This window comes from Orcinus orca, chromosome 7 (assembly GCF_937001465.1).
Source record: "Orcinus orca chromosome 7, mOrcOrc1.1, whole genome shotgun sequence".
NCBI classification, from domain to species: domain Eukaryota; kingdom Metazoa; phylum Chordata; class Mammalia; order Artiodactyla; family Delphinidae; genus Orcinus; species Orcinus orca.
Window position 1 is genome coordinate 49,759,172 of NC_064565.1, and position 22,056 is coordinate 49,781,227.

The following is a 22,056-nucleotide window of genomic DNA, read 5'->3' on the forward strand; positions in this document are numbered from 1 at the left end:
TGTATTTAATGAGTATATGATCCAAACAGCATGAGGGAAAAGCTGTATCCAAGTGGCACAATGGACCTGTTGATGCCTCCTACTGTGTGTTTTCTTTCTCTGAGGTCTTCCACGTAATTGACTAAAACGCAGCTCCTGAAACCTGATCCTATATAAATGCAGAAGGCTGTCAACTATGTTCAAACAACTCATGAAAAAAACAAGAGATACTAGAGACTAACGTGGAGTGCTTGGCATTAGGAAGAAAGTGGTTCCCATCAGAGTGCTGAATGAGAGGGTTGGCTTTGACAAAGAAAGGAGGTGCTTAATCAGAGCCTCTCTGGGTTGTACTGTTGTTGTTTTGGTGACCAAACAGGTTACAGCAGGTAGTGATGGCAGGACAGAGAAAGTTTAGCGAGAATGAAGTAGATTGGAGTGTATCCTTCTAGTGTGGGAAGGCTCCAGGCGTGCTGAAAAAGTGAGAGGCTTTTGGCCCCAGACCCAGGGCTATGAAAACAAAGACCCTCAGCAATGTGGTAAAGGAAGAATCCAGAAGGAGACAAGGCCTTGAATGGGCCAGAAGCCATGGAGGATGAGCAGGGCCCAGCTACCGTAGCACTACCCAGCTAACCTGTAGGGTTAAAAACAGAACAAAGCAGAATCAGATCTGGACACTGTTGTGGCAAACCAGGAGAAGGGGCCGCGCTCGGGGAAGGAAGCGCAGGAGTCTGGCCAGCAGGGTGACCACGATTGGTTTCCAGTCAGAAACCAGCTGGTGATGCTGGCCCCATTCACACCCCAGTCCAACCTCTGATAAGTTTCCTAGAATAGCTGCTAAAGTTGTGTGTGGCCTGCCTTCTTCCTTCCTTCCCTCCTTCAGATCACAGCACTGGCCAGTCATGTGAGGTCTGGCCCTCCTGTCACTCCCCCTCCCCCTCCCCCCACGCCCCCCCACCCCTGGCTCTGGAACTCTACTCCTGTCTCTTCACTTTGGGTAGCTTTCCTCATCTGGAAAGTGAGTGGCTTGGATCAGATTATCTTCAAGTTCCTTCTAGTTCTAACATTCTGTGATTCTTGGATGTTATACATTACCAGAATCATAAAATTTAGAGTTGAAAGGGACTTCAGAAGTCACCTATTCAACCTCCTACTCAACCCAAGCTAACCTAGCCAGAACTAATAAGCTTTGAAAGTTCTACGTAGTTGTTTTTGGCTGGCTGAAGTCGGCAGTAATCAAAGCTTAAAAACCTTAAATATAAAGCATGAAAAATATATATATGACATTTCTAGAGCATCTAAGAAAAAGTTTGAAGGAACAGAAGCCCATAGAGCAGCATGTCCGATTGCTTTCTAAGCACAGCTATTCCCAGACTTTGTTTTCACAATATCCAGGGTATATTTAAAAAAAAAAAAAAAAATCACAGGGGATGTTAGTAAATTCTCCAAACACAAACTAATTTTCAGCTGATTATCATGCTTATGTCAGACAAGGTGATTGGATGACACATCATCAAATAAACGAAGCCGCAAAGGGAGAATAAAGAATATAAAGGAGAAACAGTTACATTTTGAGATGCATTCAAGAAAAATCAAAAAGCATGGCATCTGTTCTTAAGGGGGAAGTTTCAGTTATAAGCTACTTTTCAAAATTAATTTTTACCTGATAATGAATATTCTCTCTCGCCCTTCAAAAGAATTATTTTCTTAGAGTCTGTGCCAACTATCATACTATAAATTTTGAAGAAATCATTGGCTGTATTTAAGAAATAAGCGTTTAAAACAATAATTTTCCATTGTGTTTTATTATCAGTTACTTAAAAGTGGTAAGTTCATAAATAAATAAGAAGAGATAGCCTTTTTACAGATTACATGAAACTATATACAATGACATTCTCTCTGCATAGTAACCAACACTGAGGTGTGTAACTTGAATTTTTAGATGGATTATTTAGAATCCTTTAAAGTGCAATTTATTTAAGGGTTTAAGCAAATCATAGGATAAAGGATCTTTCTAATAAATGAGTAACATTAAAAAGATGATATATTTGGATAAATCTTTCGAAAATCAGAACTGATTTTGCCAAATGTACTTGTGATGTAATAATTACCACCACCACCCCCACTCAAACCCCAAACTTGACTTAATTGCTGAGGATTAAGAAGGACTGGAAGATATCATTTCTCCCGATATTGATGTATAGACTTAATGTCAGTCCAATAAAAATTCTATCAGATTTCTTTTTTTATGAAAATTGATAAGCTTATTCTAAAATTTATTTTAAAAGGTAGAAGATCTAGAATAGTTAAGGCCACTTTGAAGAATACACAGTTAATATATTGCTCTGGTAATTAAGACCAGGTAGTATTGACACAAGAATACATAGAGAGCCAAACAAAAAGTCCAGAAAAAGAAACACGTAAATGTGGTCACCTGATTTACAACAAAGACGGCACTGAACTTCAAAGGGGAAAACGAAAATGTCTTTTCAATAAATGCTGCTGGATCAGTTAGATATTCATATGGGAGGGAAATGAATCTTGACCCTATCCACAAACACAAAAATTAATTAGAAATGGATTGCAGAGCTAAATGTGAAAGATAAAATACAGCTCCTGGAAGAAAATATAGGAATATAATTTCATGACCTTAAAGTAAGCAATGATTTCTAAAACAGACACAAAAAGTGGTGAACATAAATCATAAACTGAACTTCATTAAAATTAAGAACTTTATTTATTAAAAGATAGTAATCAGATAATGAAAGGGAAAACTGAAAACTGGGAGGAGATACCCTCACACATATATATCTGATGAACGATTTGTATCCAGACTTTATTTAAAAACCTACAACCAATAAAAAGGACAACCCCATATAAAAAGCAAGAAAGGGAACCCTCTTGCACTGTTGGTGGGAATGTAAATTGATACAGCCACTATGGAGAACAGTATGGAGGTTCCTTAAAAAACTAAAAATAGAACTATCATATGACCCAGCAACCCCACTACTGGGCATATACCCTGAGAAAACCATAATTCAAAGAGTCATGTACCACAACGTTCATTGCAGCTCTATTTACAATAGCCAGGACATGGAAGCAACCTAAGTGTCCATTGACAGATGAATGGATAAAGAAGATGTGGCACATATACAATGGAATATTACTCAGCCATAAAAAGAAACGAAATTGAGTTATTTGTAGTGAGGTGGATGGACTTAGAGTCTGTCACACAGAGTGAAGTAAGTCAGAAAGAGAAAAACAAATACTGTATGCTAACACATATACATGGAATCTAAAAAAAAAAAAAAAAAAAGGTTCTGAAGAACCTAGGGGCAGGATAGGAATAAAGACACAGACATAGAGAATAGACTTGAGGGGAGGGGGAAGGGTAAGCTGGGACGAAGTGAGAGAGTGCATGGACTTATATATACTACTAAATGTAAAATAGATAGCTAGTGGGAAGCAGCCGCATAGCAAAGGAAGATCAGCTCGGTGCTTTGTGACCACCTAGAGGGGTGGGATAGGGAGGGTGGGAGGGAGATGCAAGAGGGAGGGGATATGGGGCTATAGGTATATGCATAGCTGATTTACTTTATTATAAAGCAGAAGCTAACATACCATTGAAAAGCAATTATACTCCAATAAAGATATTTTTTAAAAAAGCGAGCAAAAGGTTGAGTTTTATGTTATGTGAATTATATTCAATAAAGCTGTTATGTTTAAGAAGTGAGCAAAATATCTGAAAGACACTTCACGAAAGAGGAGATCCAATTGGCCAATAAATATATGAAAAAGTGCTCAACATCATTAATCATCAGGGAAATGCAAATTAAAACCATAATGAGATACCACCCACCAGAAGGGCTAAAATTAAAAAGACCGACAATACCAAGTGTTAGTGACATACAGAGCAAATGGCTTTCTCACACTTTGCCAGTAGGACTAGAAAATGGTAATATCTACCATTTTAGATGAACATACACATATCATGTGACCTACCAGTTCCTCTCTTATGACTAAATGCATATGTTGACCAAATGGTGTGAACAAGAATAATTACAGCAATTTTATTCATAACAGCTCCAAATTGAAATAATCCAAATGCCCATTAATAGTAGAACAGATAAATGAATCATGATATATTCTCTAACAGAATACTACATAGCATTAAAAAAAGAATCGACTGCTACACATAAGAACATGGATGAATCAAACCAAAACGTCGATGAGCTAAGGAGGCCAGACACAAAAGGATACATACGACAGGACATTTTTTTTTTTTTTTTTGCGGTACACGGGCCTCTCACTGTTGTGGCCTCTCCCGTTGCGGAGCACAGGCTCCGGACGCGCAGGCTCAGCGGCCATGGCTCACGGGCCCAGCTGCTCCGCGCCATGTGGGATCTTCCCGGACCGGGGCACAAACCCGTGTCCCCTGCATCGGCAGGCGGACTCTCAACCACTGCGCCACCAGGGAAGCCCAGGACTTCATTTTTATGAAGTACAAGAATAGGCAAAACCAATCTACAAAGATAGAAGTAAGACTAGCGGATACCTCTGGGGAGGAAACTGTGAGAAGGGGCATGAGGGTGCTTTCTGGGTGCTGGAAATGTCATAGAGTGACCTGGGTGGCCAGTACATGAGCATAACAATCTACATATTTAAAATGTGTGCGCTATACTATATATATGTTCTACCTAAAATAAAAACTTTAAATAAACAAGTAAATAAAATTATCTCGTGTTCCACAATGGCAGGAATCATGCCTCATTTACATATTTGCACCTTCCAGGGCCTAATACAATGCCTGCTCAGTGTTTGTTGAATTTAATTAAATTGCCCACCAGGTAGCTCCAACTCTATGATCTCAGCTAGATGATTTTAGTACAACATGTCTGAGTGGTCAAGAGTAGAACTATAGTTGTGCACTTGCTTCCTGCAGACTCCTTTTAAATTCCCAACGCGTTCATGTTTAAAATATCTGGCGCTTTTTTTTTCTCTTCCAAAAAGGGAGATGGGAGTATTTGCATACTGAAAAACAACCCCATTTGCAGGGTTTAACAAGATTCAAATCAAAAAGGCAAAGGAAGAGGAAACAAAGAAAGGTGCTCCTGTGGCGCCCTAGAAAGCAGATGTTCATTAGGGCCCAGACACACAGATGACGATCACCGTGTGCTTATCTGAACAAGCTATCGTCAGAACACACAGTCAAATCAAATTTTGAAGGCTCAAAGGATATGCACCGAAGAACATCCCGAACTGCTGAGACATGAATTTGAATTTGGTGACAGAGATAGAGGGGTAGAAAAGAACACTGTCATTTGAAATCCTATTTATACGTTAAGATATAATCTACTCTTTAAAAAAGGCAATCGAAATCAACATTTAAGATGTTTGCTATTAAAATTAAAATCTGAGGAACTACTACCAAGTAAGAAACACACCTTTTTTTAGTCTTTTGCCAATCAGAAAAACACAGTATTTCGTGGTTACTTTTAAAGAATAGTTGTGTGAAATATTCTAGAAACAGAAAAAAATGGTTACATATGATTTTAAATGTTATTATGGGCACAGAAAAATTGTATGCAGCTTACCACTTCACTATGTCATATTTAAAGTTCCAGTCTCATTTGGCATCAAAACACTTTTTATTATGCTAATTATATTCTCTTTTGTTCAAAGCATTACATCATGCCTGTGCTTCTGTAACACTTATACATTACCAAATACAATTTTATTTAAATTTTCCATATAAAATTGGATAAGGAATCAGAAAGAAAATCCCATTCAAAGAGGGAACTGTAATTAGCAAATTCTTAATCATAAGCTGTAGCATTAAGAGGTAGCAAAGTTTTTTTTTTAGCCAAATTAAGTCAGACCCACTTGGTCCCTGACTTGGGCAGACGCAGTGGGACTAGCTTGTATGCAGCCATCACCCCGGCAGATTCACCACTAGGCACACACACGTGTAGCTGGCCAGAAGCCAGTCCACAGTGGCACTACTGTTACTGCGCAAGAAGAAAAGGTAGAAGCAGGAATGGAGGAGAAAGGGGAAGGAAGGAGTGGCGGAAAAGGAGACGGGAAAGAGGAAGCACGCTTTGAGATTGCCCAACCCCCTGGACCCTTGCCATTCCTCCTTTGCAGGCCCTTGGGCTTTGTCTAGCTCTTCACCCCAGAGTCAAGCCGCAATCCAGAAACAAAATACCAAGGGATCTATGGTCTGAGCTGTGTTCTAAAGCATAGGCTGGTTCCATTTTTGCCCTCCTTTCAGGGTAGGATTCTTAACCTGTGCTCTACAGGCTGAGTCTCAGTAAAAATCTGAGGTTAATGGGAATGTGCCACCTTCAGATTCTCAAGGTTTGAGGTTCCCCTAAGAGTTATGAACCATTGTTGGACCAGGACTTGGTGAAAATAAGAGAAGTGATGGTATTGGACAATGTTTTCTCTGTCTTTTGACATCCTTCTTGTTACCAGGCTCAAGAGCTGTTTGCTTGATTCCGTGCTAGAGAAGAGAAGGAAAGCTTGTGAGGCTGTAGTAATCTAGTCAGTGATGAGCTAGGGATGAAAAGCCCTACTTCTTAGATAGCCGGGGACTGCTTTATGAAAATTGAGGGTGGGCTAGGAGGAAAGGGAACAAGAGATTATCAGTGAGGCCAACACAGGGAAAGAAAAGTAAGCAGGGAGCTAGTCTCAGGAGCGAGGAGCGAGGACGTCTCCCAGGGCCTTAACTCAGCGAGAAGCTCCTGAACCCACAACTCCCAGCTTCGCAAATCCCTGACCCACGTGACTCCACAAGCCACACCTCCCATCTCTTCTTGAAACCCGGTCCTCAGTCCTAGAAGCTCAAAGCCCCTTCTGAGGGACTAAGGGAACTCGTCTTCCCACTGCCCCTCAGGTGAGTTAGGGAAAACTCCTCAGTCCCCTAAAGGGGGCCAAGATGGGTTCCCCGAATTCCAACTCTGAATACTCACCCCCCTCCTCCAAGAAACATTGTCCCCGTGTGATGATTTGGTTCTACGGTAGGACCAGTACAGAACAAGTGTATGTGAATTATAAACTGGGTTACTTTCACAGGCTCTTATGGGTTGGCTGGAGACCCTATCATTAAAGATAACAATTTATATGTGAAATATACTAGATGAGTTTCAAGTTCTAAATAATTGATAAGTGAACTTTCTGGAACAAAACCTGCTGGAAACACAATTCGCTTGTAAGATAAGGTATGCCCAGTCACAGAACAAATCACATAGCGCTCTAAAAAATATCATTTGCCCAGCGATAGAATTTCAGCTATAGAAGTTTCTCTGCTAGCCAGTTCTTTCTGTGTTGTTGTTGTTAATAAAGGTATGCAAATAATCATGTAGAATAAAACCTAAGAACTGAGATTAGCAATTTTTTTTTTAAGGCTTCCATTTTTAAAGCAATGCAATTAATCAAAGCTGTGCTCTGTAGGAAGCAGAGAGGGTTTGGGGAGTATTTCAGTTAATGACCTGAAAATAAAAACTGGCAAATTTTTCTTTCTGTAAATGTCTGCATTTGTCAAAAACCTGTTTGGTGATGAATCCAAGTTATTGTTGAGAAGACAAGGGTAAAGTTGGTGGTATTACAAATTTCTGATATGATTTACTTTTCCTTGTAACCAAATATTTTATCTGAGACTTTATTTCAAACTGCGAAAATATTTCATTGCTATTCTACAGGTGAGGAAGGGTTTAAGCGGTTTTCCAGCACAAACATACTCCCAATTATAAGTCTCAAAGTCATAATGTTTAAAAAGTGTTAAACAGGGGAAATAGTATAGTGTCATTTGAGGGGCTTAAGTATAATGGAAATGTAAGTTTATAATCTAAAATTCTTTTTCGGCAACTTTGATTCCCCGCCCCAAGAAACTCAAGTTTAGAAAAAGCACAGAATTCCATGATGTATCCATCTAATTCTGCCCATTCTTATTAGTAAATTTTTCAACTTATAAAAAACAAAACTAGTATCATGTAAAGAAGGCCCACCCACTTGCACAGCCGGGAAGATGATGCATTTTTCCTTCAAGATCAGTAAAAATTATTTATCATATCAATGAAATGATCTAGTTTTGTTGCACGAAAACCTTCCCTGAAATTGCTCTTTTTCTGGACCCAGCAGCCCAATAGCACTTGTTGTTCAATGGGTAGCCAGAGGGATCGGTTCTGTGTCTCACACTGAGGCCAGAGGATAAGATGACTCCTGAAGGACTTAGCTCCATTGCAGAGTAAACAGCTTATTTTAAAAGAATTAAAGCTAGATAATGACCAAATAAAGAGAAAAAAAGCTATAACCATGAAAGATCAGGAATAATAAAAAAATCTGTTTTTTTCTGAAGAAATGCTAGCTCACAATAGACACATTATCAAGATGTAGATTGCAGGCACACAAAGATGTAATTAGCAATATAACAAAACTCCAAAGAAGGCTAATAAATTAGGAGAAATAAACATCACTTCAAATGGTTTAAACAATAAATGTAATACTTCTATATAACCATTATGTCATCATTTAAGGATTATATTCTCGGCCTGTCACAACCCTAATAGGTGGGTTTAATAGCACACTTATAAGCATAAAACTGGAAAAATAATAATGTAAAATAAGGTAATTGTATATGAAACTTTGAGGAGAAGGAGTTAACATGAAGTACAAAAAGGTGATATTCTTTAAAGCTCTAAGTAGTCATAAAAGGATTATAGAGCAGAAAATATACAAAACAATGGTGATTATCATTTCAAGAAATTTTTATTCATTCATCTAAAGCCCAATTCTTTCTAAAATTCCCAGGTTTACTGGAACTTTTATTAGCACTTTACTTTTTCTCACAGTACACATGGCACTGTTTTTCATCCCACATATAGATCTGAGTGCCTTCCTGTCACTCAGACCCTTGGTTGGTATGCTGCCTTCCTGGGTGTACTGTTTTGTAGATATTCTTTGCTTATGTCTTGAATTGTGTCTATTCTGTCTTCCCTGGCAGCTGGAGAGCAGGGACCAGATATTACACTCCCTAACCTTTCTTAATATCAAGTGCAGAGAATGGTGCTCTGGGGTCACTAAGGAAATACGATCGCCTAGTTAGTATTTTAGCCCTTCATGAGCCTCAGCAATTTCCCACAAACACCAGATTAAAATTTAGCCTAATTCCAGAATACAGATGTTATTTACAGCCATTGTAGGCAATCATCCACCAGACATTGATTTTGTGTGTTTTTATAAGTAAGTTAGCTGTTGACATAAGCATCTAATCTCTCTTTTAGAATCTAGGTTTTCATATCTGTCATCCAGAAGACTGTTTTCCATCCTCTAAAATGGTAAATGCATCCATTTAAGAACTAGCTAAAAGACAATGTATGGGGAATGACAATGTTCAGTTTTAGACTGAACATTTTCTCCTCTAGGAGGTCTAGATGTTGATTTCTGCCCCCTTTTTCTCTCTCACCATCTTTGACACACTTATTTTCCAATGTTTGTTTGAAAATTTTAAATATTCATAGAATTATGTTAAGGAGACTAGATGCATTAAGCAAAAATAAGGAATTCAAATATGTGAGATACACATTTAGCTTGTTGGCTTGGCTGTCACCATTCTCTTTACACTTTTCCCCACATTTCTACCTGATTAAGAAATTATTTGGTTTCCGTTATCAAATTTGTGTGCATGCTCAAATTTGCATGTGTGTTTGACACACACAATGTAAGAAGACATTTTGCTGTGTACCATCTGACGAAACTCCCGGTGGTAAATGTCTGTATCATCCAAGTGCTGCTTCTCCCGAGGAATAGCCGAGTTCCACCAGGTTTTACTACTTACTCGTTAAAATGATACAGCAGAGAAACCAGAACATTTACATTCATTCCACATAACATCCCCAAGCCCAATGTTCAATTTTGAATATATGGTTTAGTTTTGTACCAAATATTACGGCACTGCATTTAAATCACTGACATATCATTACTACACTTTCTTTAAAATAAGCGATGTTACATTGAATAAAACACTTCCACGTAAGAACAACTGGATATGTTCCTGCTTATTCCTATAATACCCAATGAATGAGATAAAAAGCTAGGTGGCTGAATGTCATATTAGGGTTATACAACACTCAGTAACAGAGATAATTATAATTCTGAACACCTTAATGCTAGTTTATGTTTTAGTTATTAACCATGAAATGAATAAATGTTTTTACCACATCTGAAATACTCTGAAAAATAAGGATTTTCTTGAAAATTAAGCAGAAAAAAGTTTGAATCCTGTTGGTGGGGGCCAGTAATAAGAGGCAAAGACAGGCTGAGTCACCAATTCATCACATGTAACATTTCCCCCTTTGATATAATACTATGAGTTGTTTTTTCTGGCACCATATTCTTTAATAAAGACTGCCAAAAAAAAAAAGGCACTTTTGATTCCATAAATGAAACACGGATCAATTGATATGTGATTCATCTTAGGGATCTTACTCACTTCATAAAATGTTTGAAGTTTTCATTATAGGAACAAAATAAATTAACGTTCAAATCAAACTATATTGAGATTTCATTAGAAAATCAGGCTGAGTTATTATATTTGTAGATTTTGGTCTATAATTTTTTTCTTGTCTAAAAAAATTTTGCATGTACTTATTCAGAATAATAATAGTCACTAACAAGCATTTATTTAGCACCTACTGTTCTGCAAATCAAGCAAGGAAATAGGGAGGGCTGATAGCCTTTGAAGAGAGACTTAGTATGGGATAAGGACACCAGGCTTGGGGAAAATAAACCTTAGGGAACTGAGCATCCAATAAAAAACAAACTAGGCAAGAAATTCTTCATCTTTAAAAAGAATGAACAACACTTAGGTGTCCATATCATTTTTATCTCCATTCTAGATCTTCCTCACATGATTTTTATTGGTTAAGCAGACATAGGGGAAAAAAAAGAATTTTATTTCCTGGCAACTCCCTCTTTAGTAAAAAGAAAAGGGAAAAAGGTCCCTTTGTCTTTAGTGTAAAGACCTACGACTTATTAAAATTTCAGTACTCATTAAGTAAGCTGGGGTAATTTAAAAGTTCCAAAAAACCATTAAGCAAAATACAAAGTCTGAGAGATATATCAGTAAAGCTTAAAAAAATGTTTTTCCTGAAAGTGTATTACATGGAAATTGCCCATATTTGAATTTAAATTCGAAGCCAAGATTGCCAAACATGTAAGGTATAGCTAGTTATACTGATACTAAATGACTGAATACTTTCCTACTTCTCTTCACTTATCTTTCCCTGTTCCATTCTAGGAGCATAAGATTTGTCTCCCAGCATATAAAAAAATAAGATGCATTATGGAAATTCAAAAGAAATGGCTGTCCGAGGGGAAGGGTGCTACAATATTTCATCATAATGCATCTTGATTTTAGCATTTCCGTGCTCTTGAGCCTTCCAACACCACTTCCAGATAGCCACAATACCCCGCTCACTTAAGGAAATAAGGTGTATTCATCACGTAAAATATTGTATTACGGTATTGATGCATTTAAGCAAACTTTATTCATCTCACAAACGTACTTACTTCCAAGACACAGAGCAACCCAAGTTTTAATATCATGCCACTGTACCTCCAAGTCACCTTAATCTACTCAGTAGTTCCACGTATCAAATCATGATCTCTCATTCCTGGAGAAACAGATTGATACAATATTCATTTGACTATGACTAAGGAAAAGTTAAGGAATTCAACAAAATGTTAATGCACCCAAAAATTCAATTCAGAAAAGCTGCTTTTTTTCTAGTAGCTTCATTAATAGAATACCAAATTACATTACTCATTATTTTTCAGATTTTGAAGCTAGGTTCAGGTATGTTCTTTGGCATACACTTATACAAAAATAGCTTTTAAACAAACATTTGTTTTAGAAACAAACATTTCTCTAGTGTAGAACATTTCTTTAGTACACAAAACAATATAACTATGAATAAAGACACAAATGTGTCAAACTGCTTGTAGCTGGTATGAAATATTAGCTAACCATGTACTTCCCTTTCTTCAGAAGAACTAGAATAAGTATTTCGATGTCCATAAATATTTGCATACACATATTGGCAGTAATGTACATCATGATATCTTTGAAACAAACAGAATTCAAGGGTTGCCTTGCAATAAGTGAAAATGTCTACACACAAAATGTTCATTAAAATGTTACGTTACCAGAATTTTTCCTGTGTATCTGAAAAGTAGATACCAAATTTAATTTTTAGTAATACGGCATAAGTCACTTAATAATTTAGAAAATCCTTTAGAACAATACGTGCTTATATTTATGAAGCTACATCAACCTGTATCTTAGAATGAATGTGTCAGGTGATAAAGAGAACCCTGCTGTGATAAGACCACCCTTAACGGAGAAATACAAAAAAACTCAACAAGCGTGTAAAATCAGGTTACTTGCAATCTCTGTTACTCTACGCTAAGGCATTATAAAAATTTCGCAGTCTCCTTCATTTCCACCCATGTCCTGCCTTTCTATAACATCCTCAACTTTACTTTATGTCTAATGCAGCTGTATTACTTTTTCTAATAATTATCTTTTTCTGTCAAAGCACAAAGCATACCAATATGGTCACACACTGTAATCCAGCTCCACAGGCTCCATTGGTTGTTGACTGTTAGCAGAATGCAGAAGTAACTAATATATTTTTATAGAGAAAAATTACTACATTTTTCTGAAAAGACTCTGGATGACTAACATACGAAGAATGATTTGACATATGTTAACTTTTTACGGCATGGCAACAAAACTCATTTTCAAGTGCCATTTTCATTGGTGTCTATTCCTTCTAATGAAAAGAAATCCCACCCGTTTATTCTTTTTCCATTCAAAACACATCCATCTCTGGATCACAAGTTTAAGTCAAATATCACTTGGTAAACGATCGTGCCATCCCTCAGTTTTTGATAGAGCTTCCACACAGAAGTTTCAAAACAACTCTGTCTAGCAAACACATCACTGTACTTTAAACAGTGATGTTTTCTATCCCATATTTCAGGAAGGTTAAAATACACACACACAGAGGCAAGGATCGTCACTGTAGACAACAGATTCTACGTCAGTTTACTAACTCTTTAGGTAGATTAGGTAACACTTGTTTTTAAACTGACTACAAATCAAATCAGGTCTCTATTTTTTTTAATGACTCACAATAATACCATGTGACCAAGAGATAGATGAGATACGGGAGACAAAAAGGGCTATGTGTTCTGAACTATGCTACCTAAAATCTGCATCTAGTCGCTTTACATTTTAGGAGATGCCTCTTCCTGAGATAATCAAGATACTTTACAACAGGGAATTTAGATTTAATTATCAAACTTTAATACCAAGTTATATAGGTCAAGTGAGTATGTGTGTCTTTCTCCGGAAACAAAGAGATTCAGAATAATAGGATTTCAGATTTCATAGGAGAAACAGCAAGATATGCTTTGAGAATGTCATTTACCGTAACACAAATCAATATTAAATGCTTTATGCAGGAAGCACACTTTCAGAAAATGGGCCCTAAAGCTTTCTGGGATCCGACCCTAATTACTAGAGCAGGCTCTTGCCGTTTGTCTCTCTCTTCAATTATTTACGGGGCAAAAAGAGCCAAATGGCATTGCATTAGCTATATTAAATGCTATGTACTTGGTTTCTAACTTACTAATGGTACATAAAAATTACTAAGGTGAATATGCCTGTAGAAACATGGCCTTTTTTTCTTTTTCACCTGAGTGTATGTTATTTATTATTCATATAGTTAAGTGTTGAATAGGCTGTCCTTTAGGTACCCAATGCTGCATAATTTAAACAAGTGCATTAAACATATATGATATCTAAAAGGTAGAGCATTGATTACACTTCAAAATTTCTTTGAACAACTTATATTTACAGTGTAGCTCACCAAAACACGGGTACCTCCCTTCACTCCCTGAAAACAAATACAGCAGCGACCACACAAGAATGAATGATGGGTGCCCTTGCTGCTACCATCTTGCCGCTTTGTGGCGACCCAAAGTAAAATGAAAATGGGGAGGGGGGTGAAAATGAGGCCCTTGAGGGCTAAGAAATTTCAGGTCTCTATGCTAACAAGTGTCCTTTTTACATGGACACATACAAAACTATGATGTAGGTATATAACATGGACCACACACACTTGTAAGAAAGAAAAGCTTATCAAGGTTGAATCAGAGATTCTCTGCACCAGGCCAGAAATGCCCTCTGCCAGCAAGCAGGGCATGATTACAACCTCCCAAAGAAAGTTCAGAGGCTGCATCTTTTGTGATCTAGAAGGGCACCAGGAGTCAAGATAAGAGATGCTAATTGCTGAAGAAGTCTGGTGCATCCAACTTTTGCCCTCCCAAACTGTGGGAAAAAGCTTCCAAAGCAGTGAAACCCTCACTCTTCACGGACCCAATATTTTTTTTCCTGAGTTCAGGAGGCATCAAATTCTTATTGTCAAAATAGGATAGGCCCACTAACAACGCACCCAGGGTCCCTGGAAAGCCAGTCGCAATTTGTATGACTACATGTCATCCGCTGTGTTACCTAAGCGTGCTCCAAGGCCGTTTTTGAGAAAGCACCACTGGAAATCGATCTGTGGTAAACATATACGGTAGTATGTCTCTAAACTAAATACTAAGTCACTTCTTTCTCTGCATCGAAATCTGCCCATTGTCCCTCCTTTGCAGAAGCTACAGGGAAGATTAAAAGGGACATCAATGAACGCTGAGTGAACTTTGACCACTTTTCTACCCAAAACAACAGCGTAAAAGTAGAAATCAGTAACCAGGTGAAGTGCCACACCGCACAAAGATCAAGGCGAGGGGCGGGCGCGCAGGGCCGGAGGCGGGGAGGAAAAAGTCCCGTCCCCAGCCTCGAGCCCCAGTTGTCTCGCGCGCGGGAGGCTGAGGGGCGTCCCCGGGGGGCGGGAGGCTCCGAGGGAAGCCGAGAGTTACTGCTCGCCGGGCGAGGCCCAGGAGAAGGGCTCGAAGATCCGCGCCGCCAGCGGGTGCTGCCGCGGGCCCCAGGCGTCGGCGGCCGAGCAGCCAAGGCTCGGCGAGAGGCGCCGCTCGGCCCGCGACCCTCCCCGCTTCCCGGGCCAGGAAGGGGCCGGCGGCTCTTTCCTGTCTAGTCTCTCCCCCCGCGGCTTTCTGTAACCCGATCCCAGCACTCCGCTCCGCGGGCAGCCGCCGCCCCGCGCGCCGCCGGGCTTCGCCCAGGCCAGCGCTATAGTTAGCAACCTTCCATCAACTCCACCGGAGGCGGCGGGGGCTCGCCGCGTGCCCCTCCCGGACCGGAGCCGCGCGCGCCCCCGGCGCCCCCCGCCCCCGGCGCCCCTTTACCTTCGCTTGAAGATACTGGGGGTAGTAGTAGGTGGCGTACTGAGGGTACATCTGCTGTTTCCACACTTTGCCCATGAAGCTGGAAGGGAGCCTGCCGTGCAGGGTCGCGGGTACTTTGGGGTTTCCAAGTCTCGGTCTCTCCTGCCTCTCCCTTTCCGGCGGCGGCTGCTGCCGCTGCTCCACCTCTCAGCCCGGACCAGACGTCCTCCGCCTCCTCCTCCTCCTCCTCCTCCTCCCTCTCCTCCTCCTCCTTCTTCTGCTCCCAGACAGAGAGAAAGACACTGCAGAGCGCAGAGGGCACCCCGGACAGGGCCCTCGCAAGGAGTTGCCTCCCGGAGCCCGAGTGCTCCGGGGCTGCCAAGGGCTGGCGCGCTGGCCGCGCTCTGCTGCGGCGAGCAGGCTCAGCGGGGCCGGGAGGTGATCAATACAAGTGGAAAGTGCTGCTGCGGCGGCGGCGGCAGCGGCGGCTGCGCTCGGTGCCAGGCGGCATCTGGGGTGGGTGCGCCCGATTGGGAGAGGGGAGAGGGGCTGGCGTGCCGAGGCCGTGGGGGAAGGGCGGGCGGGGGCGGGGCTTGGGCGCCGCGGAGCCGGGACCGGCTGGAGGTGAGGGCTGAGTTTTAACCACTCCTCACCTCCCAGGCTTGACGGGCAGAAGCTTTGGGAGCCCGAATCGCTTTGTGTTGGGGGTGGAGGGTGGGGGGTAGATTGGGGGGGGACCCAGCTTAAGAACTGCAGAGCGGACACCTTCTTTGGGGGGACGCACTTAAGAACTGCAGAGTGGACACCTTGTTTGCTTTCATGAGTTTTTATCTCCTTAAGGGGGAGGGGAGGTAAGGGGGAAAGAGGAGGAAATCTGATTCATCTCTCACTTCCCGCCCCCCGCCCCCCCCGCCCAATGATTTTTTTTTTTTTTCACAAGAGAAGGAAAATGATTTAGTGCCCAACCACAAGGCTGGAGTGGGGACACCTGGGTTCGGTTCCCCCCAGGCCACAACACTAATTTTCTAGGTGACCTTGGGAGGGTTAGTGTCCTTCGGATTGGTGAGTTTGGTGAGATATGAGAGGTGAAATCATGCCCTCTGCACAAGAGGAGGCAAAGCACTCAAACACACACGCTCCTCACAACAAATAGACGGATCTTTCTAAGGGGGAGACGGCGCAAAGAGGCAGAATGTTATTATTAGAGGACACAATATAGACATCAGCTTTTCTCTGCCTCTTTCTAATGCTGCCAGACAGTCTGACAACTCCCACTCAGGAACAAGGAAACTCCCTGAGTTTGGAATATTTTAAGGCCATTTTGAAAGTCACACACGCTGTTGCAGTGTGCTTCAGTGACATATTAAAATCAATCTCTCCCTTTCTGCCTCTCTCCATCTCCTAATTGTCACAGCTGCAGACAGCCCCAGACAGCAGTGGTTCAGTTCACTACATAACTGGATATAATTTAATGGAGTTAATTGGTCCCTGAAGCTGCCTGTAGAAGACTTTTATATTGTAGCTCAACAAGAGATAGTACCAAAAATGTACAAATAGGATAAGTAAGAAAGCACCTTCAAATTGGAGTTGTTGCGCATCTAATAAAATGTAATGAAAAATTGATTTGTTATTAAATAGACCTTGATTACTCTGTTTTGTCATTTGGGTTTTCTGAGAGTCTGTTTTCATAATAGCACAGAGGTAAATCAAACTGAAATGGAATGCATGATTTTGTCAGTTACATTTTTATTTGATTACATTTCAAAAGATTTAGTAAGATACTTTAAAATGATGCAATAGTGAAATGAAACCTTTATCATCTTTATATGATTTAGACAAATTTCTAGATTATACAATTTGAAAAAACAAATGTAAGTTCATATGAGAATATTTTGGATGTGCCAGGAGGCAAATCACGTTCTTTTAAAAAAATTAACAGTTAACCCATGTGAAATCCTACAGCTGAGCTTCTGCTGTATGGTGGGCCCTGTTGAGGTTAATGTCAATCTGAAGGTCAGGGTGGTCCATTGCCTAGCTAGGGGAATCTAAAAATAGTTCTTTATACTGTTTCAGTGTGGGACTCTTGAATGCATTTGATAAGAGAACCAAGTGCACTAACCTGTGTTAAGAACCTAGGAGGACTAGGAATGATGGTTTACAGGAGTGACGGAAGGAAGAGAACACGTTAAGAACCATCTCAGGAGTTCTAGGCCTGAGTTGATAAAAGAAATTACCAAACTCAGACTGTTCTACTTTTTTCTGGATGATGAAAATTCAGTCTGTTTTACAGAGCCCAGAAGCACACCCACAATTATGTAGACACTTGATTTATGACTGCGGTGGTATTGCAGAGCAGTGGAGAAAGAATGAGCTTTTCAATAAATGATTCTGGGTCAATTGGCTATCCATATGGAAAAAATGAAATTGGAGCCCTGCTTCACAAAAGGGGAAGAAAGAATTTCAAATGAATCGAAGACCTAGATGTAAAAAAACAAAACTACAAAGCTGTTAGGAGATAATATAGGAAATATCTTGACAGCATTGAAGTAGGGAAAGATTTCTTTAATAAGGTGACCAAGAGTACAAGGTTGATCAATTTGACTCTATTAAAATTCAGAACACTAATTCATCAAAGGATTCTATAAAGAAAGTGAAAAAGCAAGCCACAAAATAGTTATTTGTAATCCATATAACTACAAAAGCCTAATAGAATACGTAAAGAACTCCCTGAAATCAATTTTAAAAAGAAAAACAACATGTTAAAACATGAATAAAAGATTAAACGTGTGTGTTTCAGAGAGGAGGAAACACAAATGTCCCTATAACATATGAAGAGATACTCATACTCATTAGTAATAAAGGAAATGTAAATTAAAATACTAATAAGATACCATTTCACACTCACCAGATTGGCAAAAATTAAGAACTCTGAAAATATTAAGAGTAGGTGAAGATGTAGAAAAGGGGAAAATCTCAAAAACACTGCTTACTGGAGGAAATGTAAATTGGTACATTCACCACTTTAGAAAACAGTTTGCTATTTCCCAATTTATTTTCATGTTATGCTATAGCACAGTAATTGTAGGCATCTACCTCAGAGAATTCCGTCTATCTGTGTACCAAAAGAAATGTACAGGAGTGTTCATAATATACAGAAAATAACTTAAATGTCTACCAAGTGTAGAATGGATAAAAAGGCTGTGGTATATGCCTACAATGGTATATGCCTACAACGGTATATGCCTACAATATGCCTACAATTTTGCAGCAGTGAAAATGAATAAACTATAGGTAAAAGCTGCAACACGGATCATTTCAAAATTGATGTTGCAAGAAGCAAGTCAACATAAACCATGATCCCATTTGCATGAAGTTGAAAAACAAAAAAAAATCTTAACAGTATGTTGTGTAAGAATAGTTACATGAGTAATTGTTTTAAAACTATAAGGAAAAACAAAGGGATTATAACATAAAATTCAGAATAGTGGTTTATCTCTGAGGGAGAAGAGTGAGATGTTCACGGAGGGTTGGAAGGGGACTTGTAGAGATGGTAATGTTCCATGTTTTGCACTGGGTTGTGGATATATAAAAATATATTTCAATACTTTTCTTTAAGTGGTTCCAAGACTTTTGTATGTTTGCTGTATTTCATACTAAAACATTTTAAAAACAAAACTCAGCTTTTAATTTTATTCATGATCATTTTCAAACATATACCAAAGCAGAGAGAATAATGATTCCTCTGTTCCTAATACCCAGCTCCAAAATTTATCAACATTTTGTCATTCTTGTTTCTCTCTCTCTTTCTCTCGCTCTCTCTCCCTCACTCTCGCTCTCTCTCTCTCTCACACATGCACACACACATTTTAATTTTTCTGGAGTGCTTTAAAGCAAATCCCAAACATTGTATCATTTCACCTGCAACACTTTTGATATCTACCTCTAACAAGTAAGAACTTTTTAAAACACAATATCATGATCACCTCTAACAAAGTTGACGACAATTCGTTAAGATCAATACCCAGTTCTTGTTCATTTTTCTCCAATTATCTAAAAATCGCTTTCTGTAGTTCATTTGTTTAAATCAGGATGAAACAATGCCCACATGTTAAATTTGGTTGATATATCTCTTAAGCCTCTTTTAATATATAAACGTTCACCCCCACTTACTTTCTAAATTGATGTTTATTTGTTAAAGAAATCATCTGTCCTATAGAATTTCCCACATGGCTGACTGCAACCTCATGGTGTCATTTAAAGTTGATGGTTAGTTCTAGAGGTTTAATTACATGCTGGTTCACTGTTTTTAGCAAAGAACACTTCATAGATGGTGCTGAAAACACATAGGTGATGTGATGTCCATCACATCACATCAAGAGAGACACATAATATCTGGTTGTCTCATTTTAGTGATGTTAAGATTGATCAGAAGTTCAGGTATTATCAGTTCGATTTATCCCCTAAAAAGTTCCATGGTTTTAATAGTCATTCATAACTTACCTCAATCCATTATTTCATTAGGGGTTACAAAATTGTGGTTTTCATAGTTTCTTCATTCCTTCTTTACTTATTAGTTGGAAATGGTCTATGGAGAAGAATTTTTCTCTCTTCAATTCTTTGGTTAACTTGAAATACAATTAGCACAGGAAGAGCAGGATAAATTTCCCCCTATTTACCAAGTTTCAGAATAATGAGTTGATGCCATAGGAAACTCCAAAGCTAACCAGCTTTAACTAACAACATCCTGAACTTGTGAATTTTTATATGTTTGATTTGTTCCAGTCCAGCACAATCCTTATTCTTGTTGATGCTCAAACTGTCCCATTTTCAGCTAATGAGAAACCCTTCAAATTGTCTCTTGTGGCTTTTTTTTTTTTTATACCAGACCCCAAGAGTCTTTGATAGATTTTTTTGCTTTCTAGTATAGTAAGATTGTCCTGGGTCCTTGTACAGCTCATGCTCGCACCTGGATTAGCTATTTTTCTAAGAAACCCACATCAGCTTGCTCTTAAATTTTTTTTTCAATAACAAATTCCTTAAAATGTGTTTTTTTGGGGCTTCCCTGGTGGCGCAGTGGTTGAGAGCCCACCTGCCGATGCAGGGGACACGGGTTCGTGCCCCAATCCGGGAAGATCCCACATGTCGCGGAGCAGCTGGGCCTGTGAGCCATGGCCGCTGAGCCTGCGCACCCGGAGCCTGTGCTCCGCAAAGGGAGAGGCCACAACAGTGAGAGGCCCACGTACAGAAAAAAAAAAAAAAAAAAAAAATGTGTTTTTTATCCTTATTAAATGTGGGGGAAGGAGCTCATGAAATATTCTTTTTTTTTTTTTTTTTTTTTGTGGTACGCGGGCCTCTCACTGCCGCGGCCTCTCCCGTTGCGGAGCACAGGCTCCAGACGCGCAGGCTCAGCGGCCATGGCTCACGGGTCCAGCCGCTCCGGGGCATGTGGGATCTTCCCGGACCAGGGCACGAACCCGTGTCCCCTGCATCGGCAGGCGGACTCTCAACCACTGCGCCACCAGGGAATCCCTAAAAAGCATTTTAAATGAGATGGTACAATGTCCTAAAAGCTGAGATTTAACCAAGCAGTGTGTATATATATTATATATGTATATACATATATGTCTATACATACATACAGTCTTCAATGCAGTACTGAAATGAAAAGATATAATATGTGTTTCAAGACCACATAGAAATACTTGATAAAAATAGAAGCCTAAGACTGTAAATTCTATCAATTTTTATCTACCAGGGTGTGGGTTCTGTGGCATTATAGGTGATCAGCCACGTCAAGGGGGAAGGCACTGGTAATTCTATTTGTTTGATGATGCTGTGGAATTAGACAGCTAGGGAAGAAAGGAAACACATAAAGGAAGCATCATCTTTAGCTTCCTTAGCACTTGTAAATTTTCCGAATCTAAATTATAGTTGAATTTTAGCAATACTTTGTTTTTGTTCTTAAGACTTCCTGTAGTCTTATCTACATTTTATCAGCATCATTGCCATCACAGTTATTTTGAAATTATTTTAACATCATACTTCTTGTTTATTTATTTATTTTTGGCCACGGCTGCGGCTTGCAGGATTTCAGGTCCCCGACCAGGGATGGAACCCTCCTTCAGCGGTGAAAGCATGGAGCCCTAACCACTAGACCGCCAGAGAATTCCTCATAATTACTTTTTTTTTTTTTTTTTTTTTTTTTCCCAACAAAAGGTTCACATGTTTATTACAGAGCTACACAGTGAGCAGTGATGAGGAAAGCTCAAGAGGAGAGAGCATCAAACACAGGCAGCTGTTCCAGACACTAGTGATGTTCTGATAATGTGTGTGAATTCATATGTGAGGCTCATTATAGACCCAGCTTGGTTCTTCTCCAATGTCTTCTCTTAGAGTTGTACCTGATTTTATTACCAGTTTTCATTCGAATCCATTGGGGAATGGGACGATTCTGCTTTTGTTTCTTAGCCAGAAATCTCTTGATCCTGAAAGTCTTGTGAGAAGACATGGCGATGATCAAATCCTCATAATTACTTTTTAGTTTACAAAAACCTCACACATAAGTTACCTCATTTGATCCTCACTGAAATCGTTCCAGGGAGATGCTGTTATTAAGGGCACAGACTCCAGAGTCAGACTGCCCAGGTTTAAAGCTGGCTGTTCCCCTCCCTGACTGGAAAAGAGTAAAATGAGGTTTATGAGAGGATTAAATGAGTTGATATCCAT

The 22,056-nt window shown here is 39.6% G+C and overlaps 2 protein-coding genes across 13 annotated transcripts in view; both read right to left on the reverse strand.

The window, feature by feature from the left end:
• Positions 1–15,871, reverse strand: part of RBMS1 (RNA binding motif single stranded interacting protein 1) — a 212,577-nt gene extending 196,706 nt beyond the window's left edge. For 3 of the 12 annotated variants that reach the window (XM_049712072.1, XM_049712080.1, XM_049712069.1), the window contains exon 1: positions 15,352–15,870. In XM_049712072.1, coding sequence (XP_049568029.1) covers positions 15,352–15,426 — 75 coding nt within the window. In that variant the 5' untranslated portion in view covers positions 15,427–15,870. Of the gene's footprint in view, positions 1–15,351 lie in introns of all 12 variants that reach the window. The other 9 variants (XM_049712075.1, XM_049712079.1, XM_049712076.1 and 6 more) reach the window with 5 other exon arrangements.
• Positions 15,872–21,542: 5,671 nt separating this feature from the next.
• On the reverse strand, positions 21,543–21,849 carry LOC105747848 (60S ribosomal protein L39). The gene has a single exon (XM_012531890.3). The coding sequence runs from the start codon at positions 21,836–21,838 to the stop codon at positions 21,683–21,685; it is 156 nt and encodes a 51-aa protein (XP_012387344.1). The 5' UTR covers positions 21,839–21,849; the 3' UTR covers positions 21,543–21,682.
• Between the last annotated feature and the right edge of the window lie 207 nt (positions 21,850–22,056).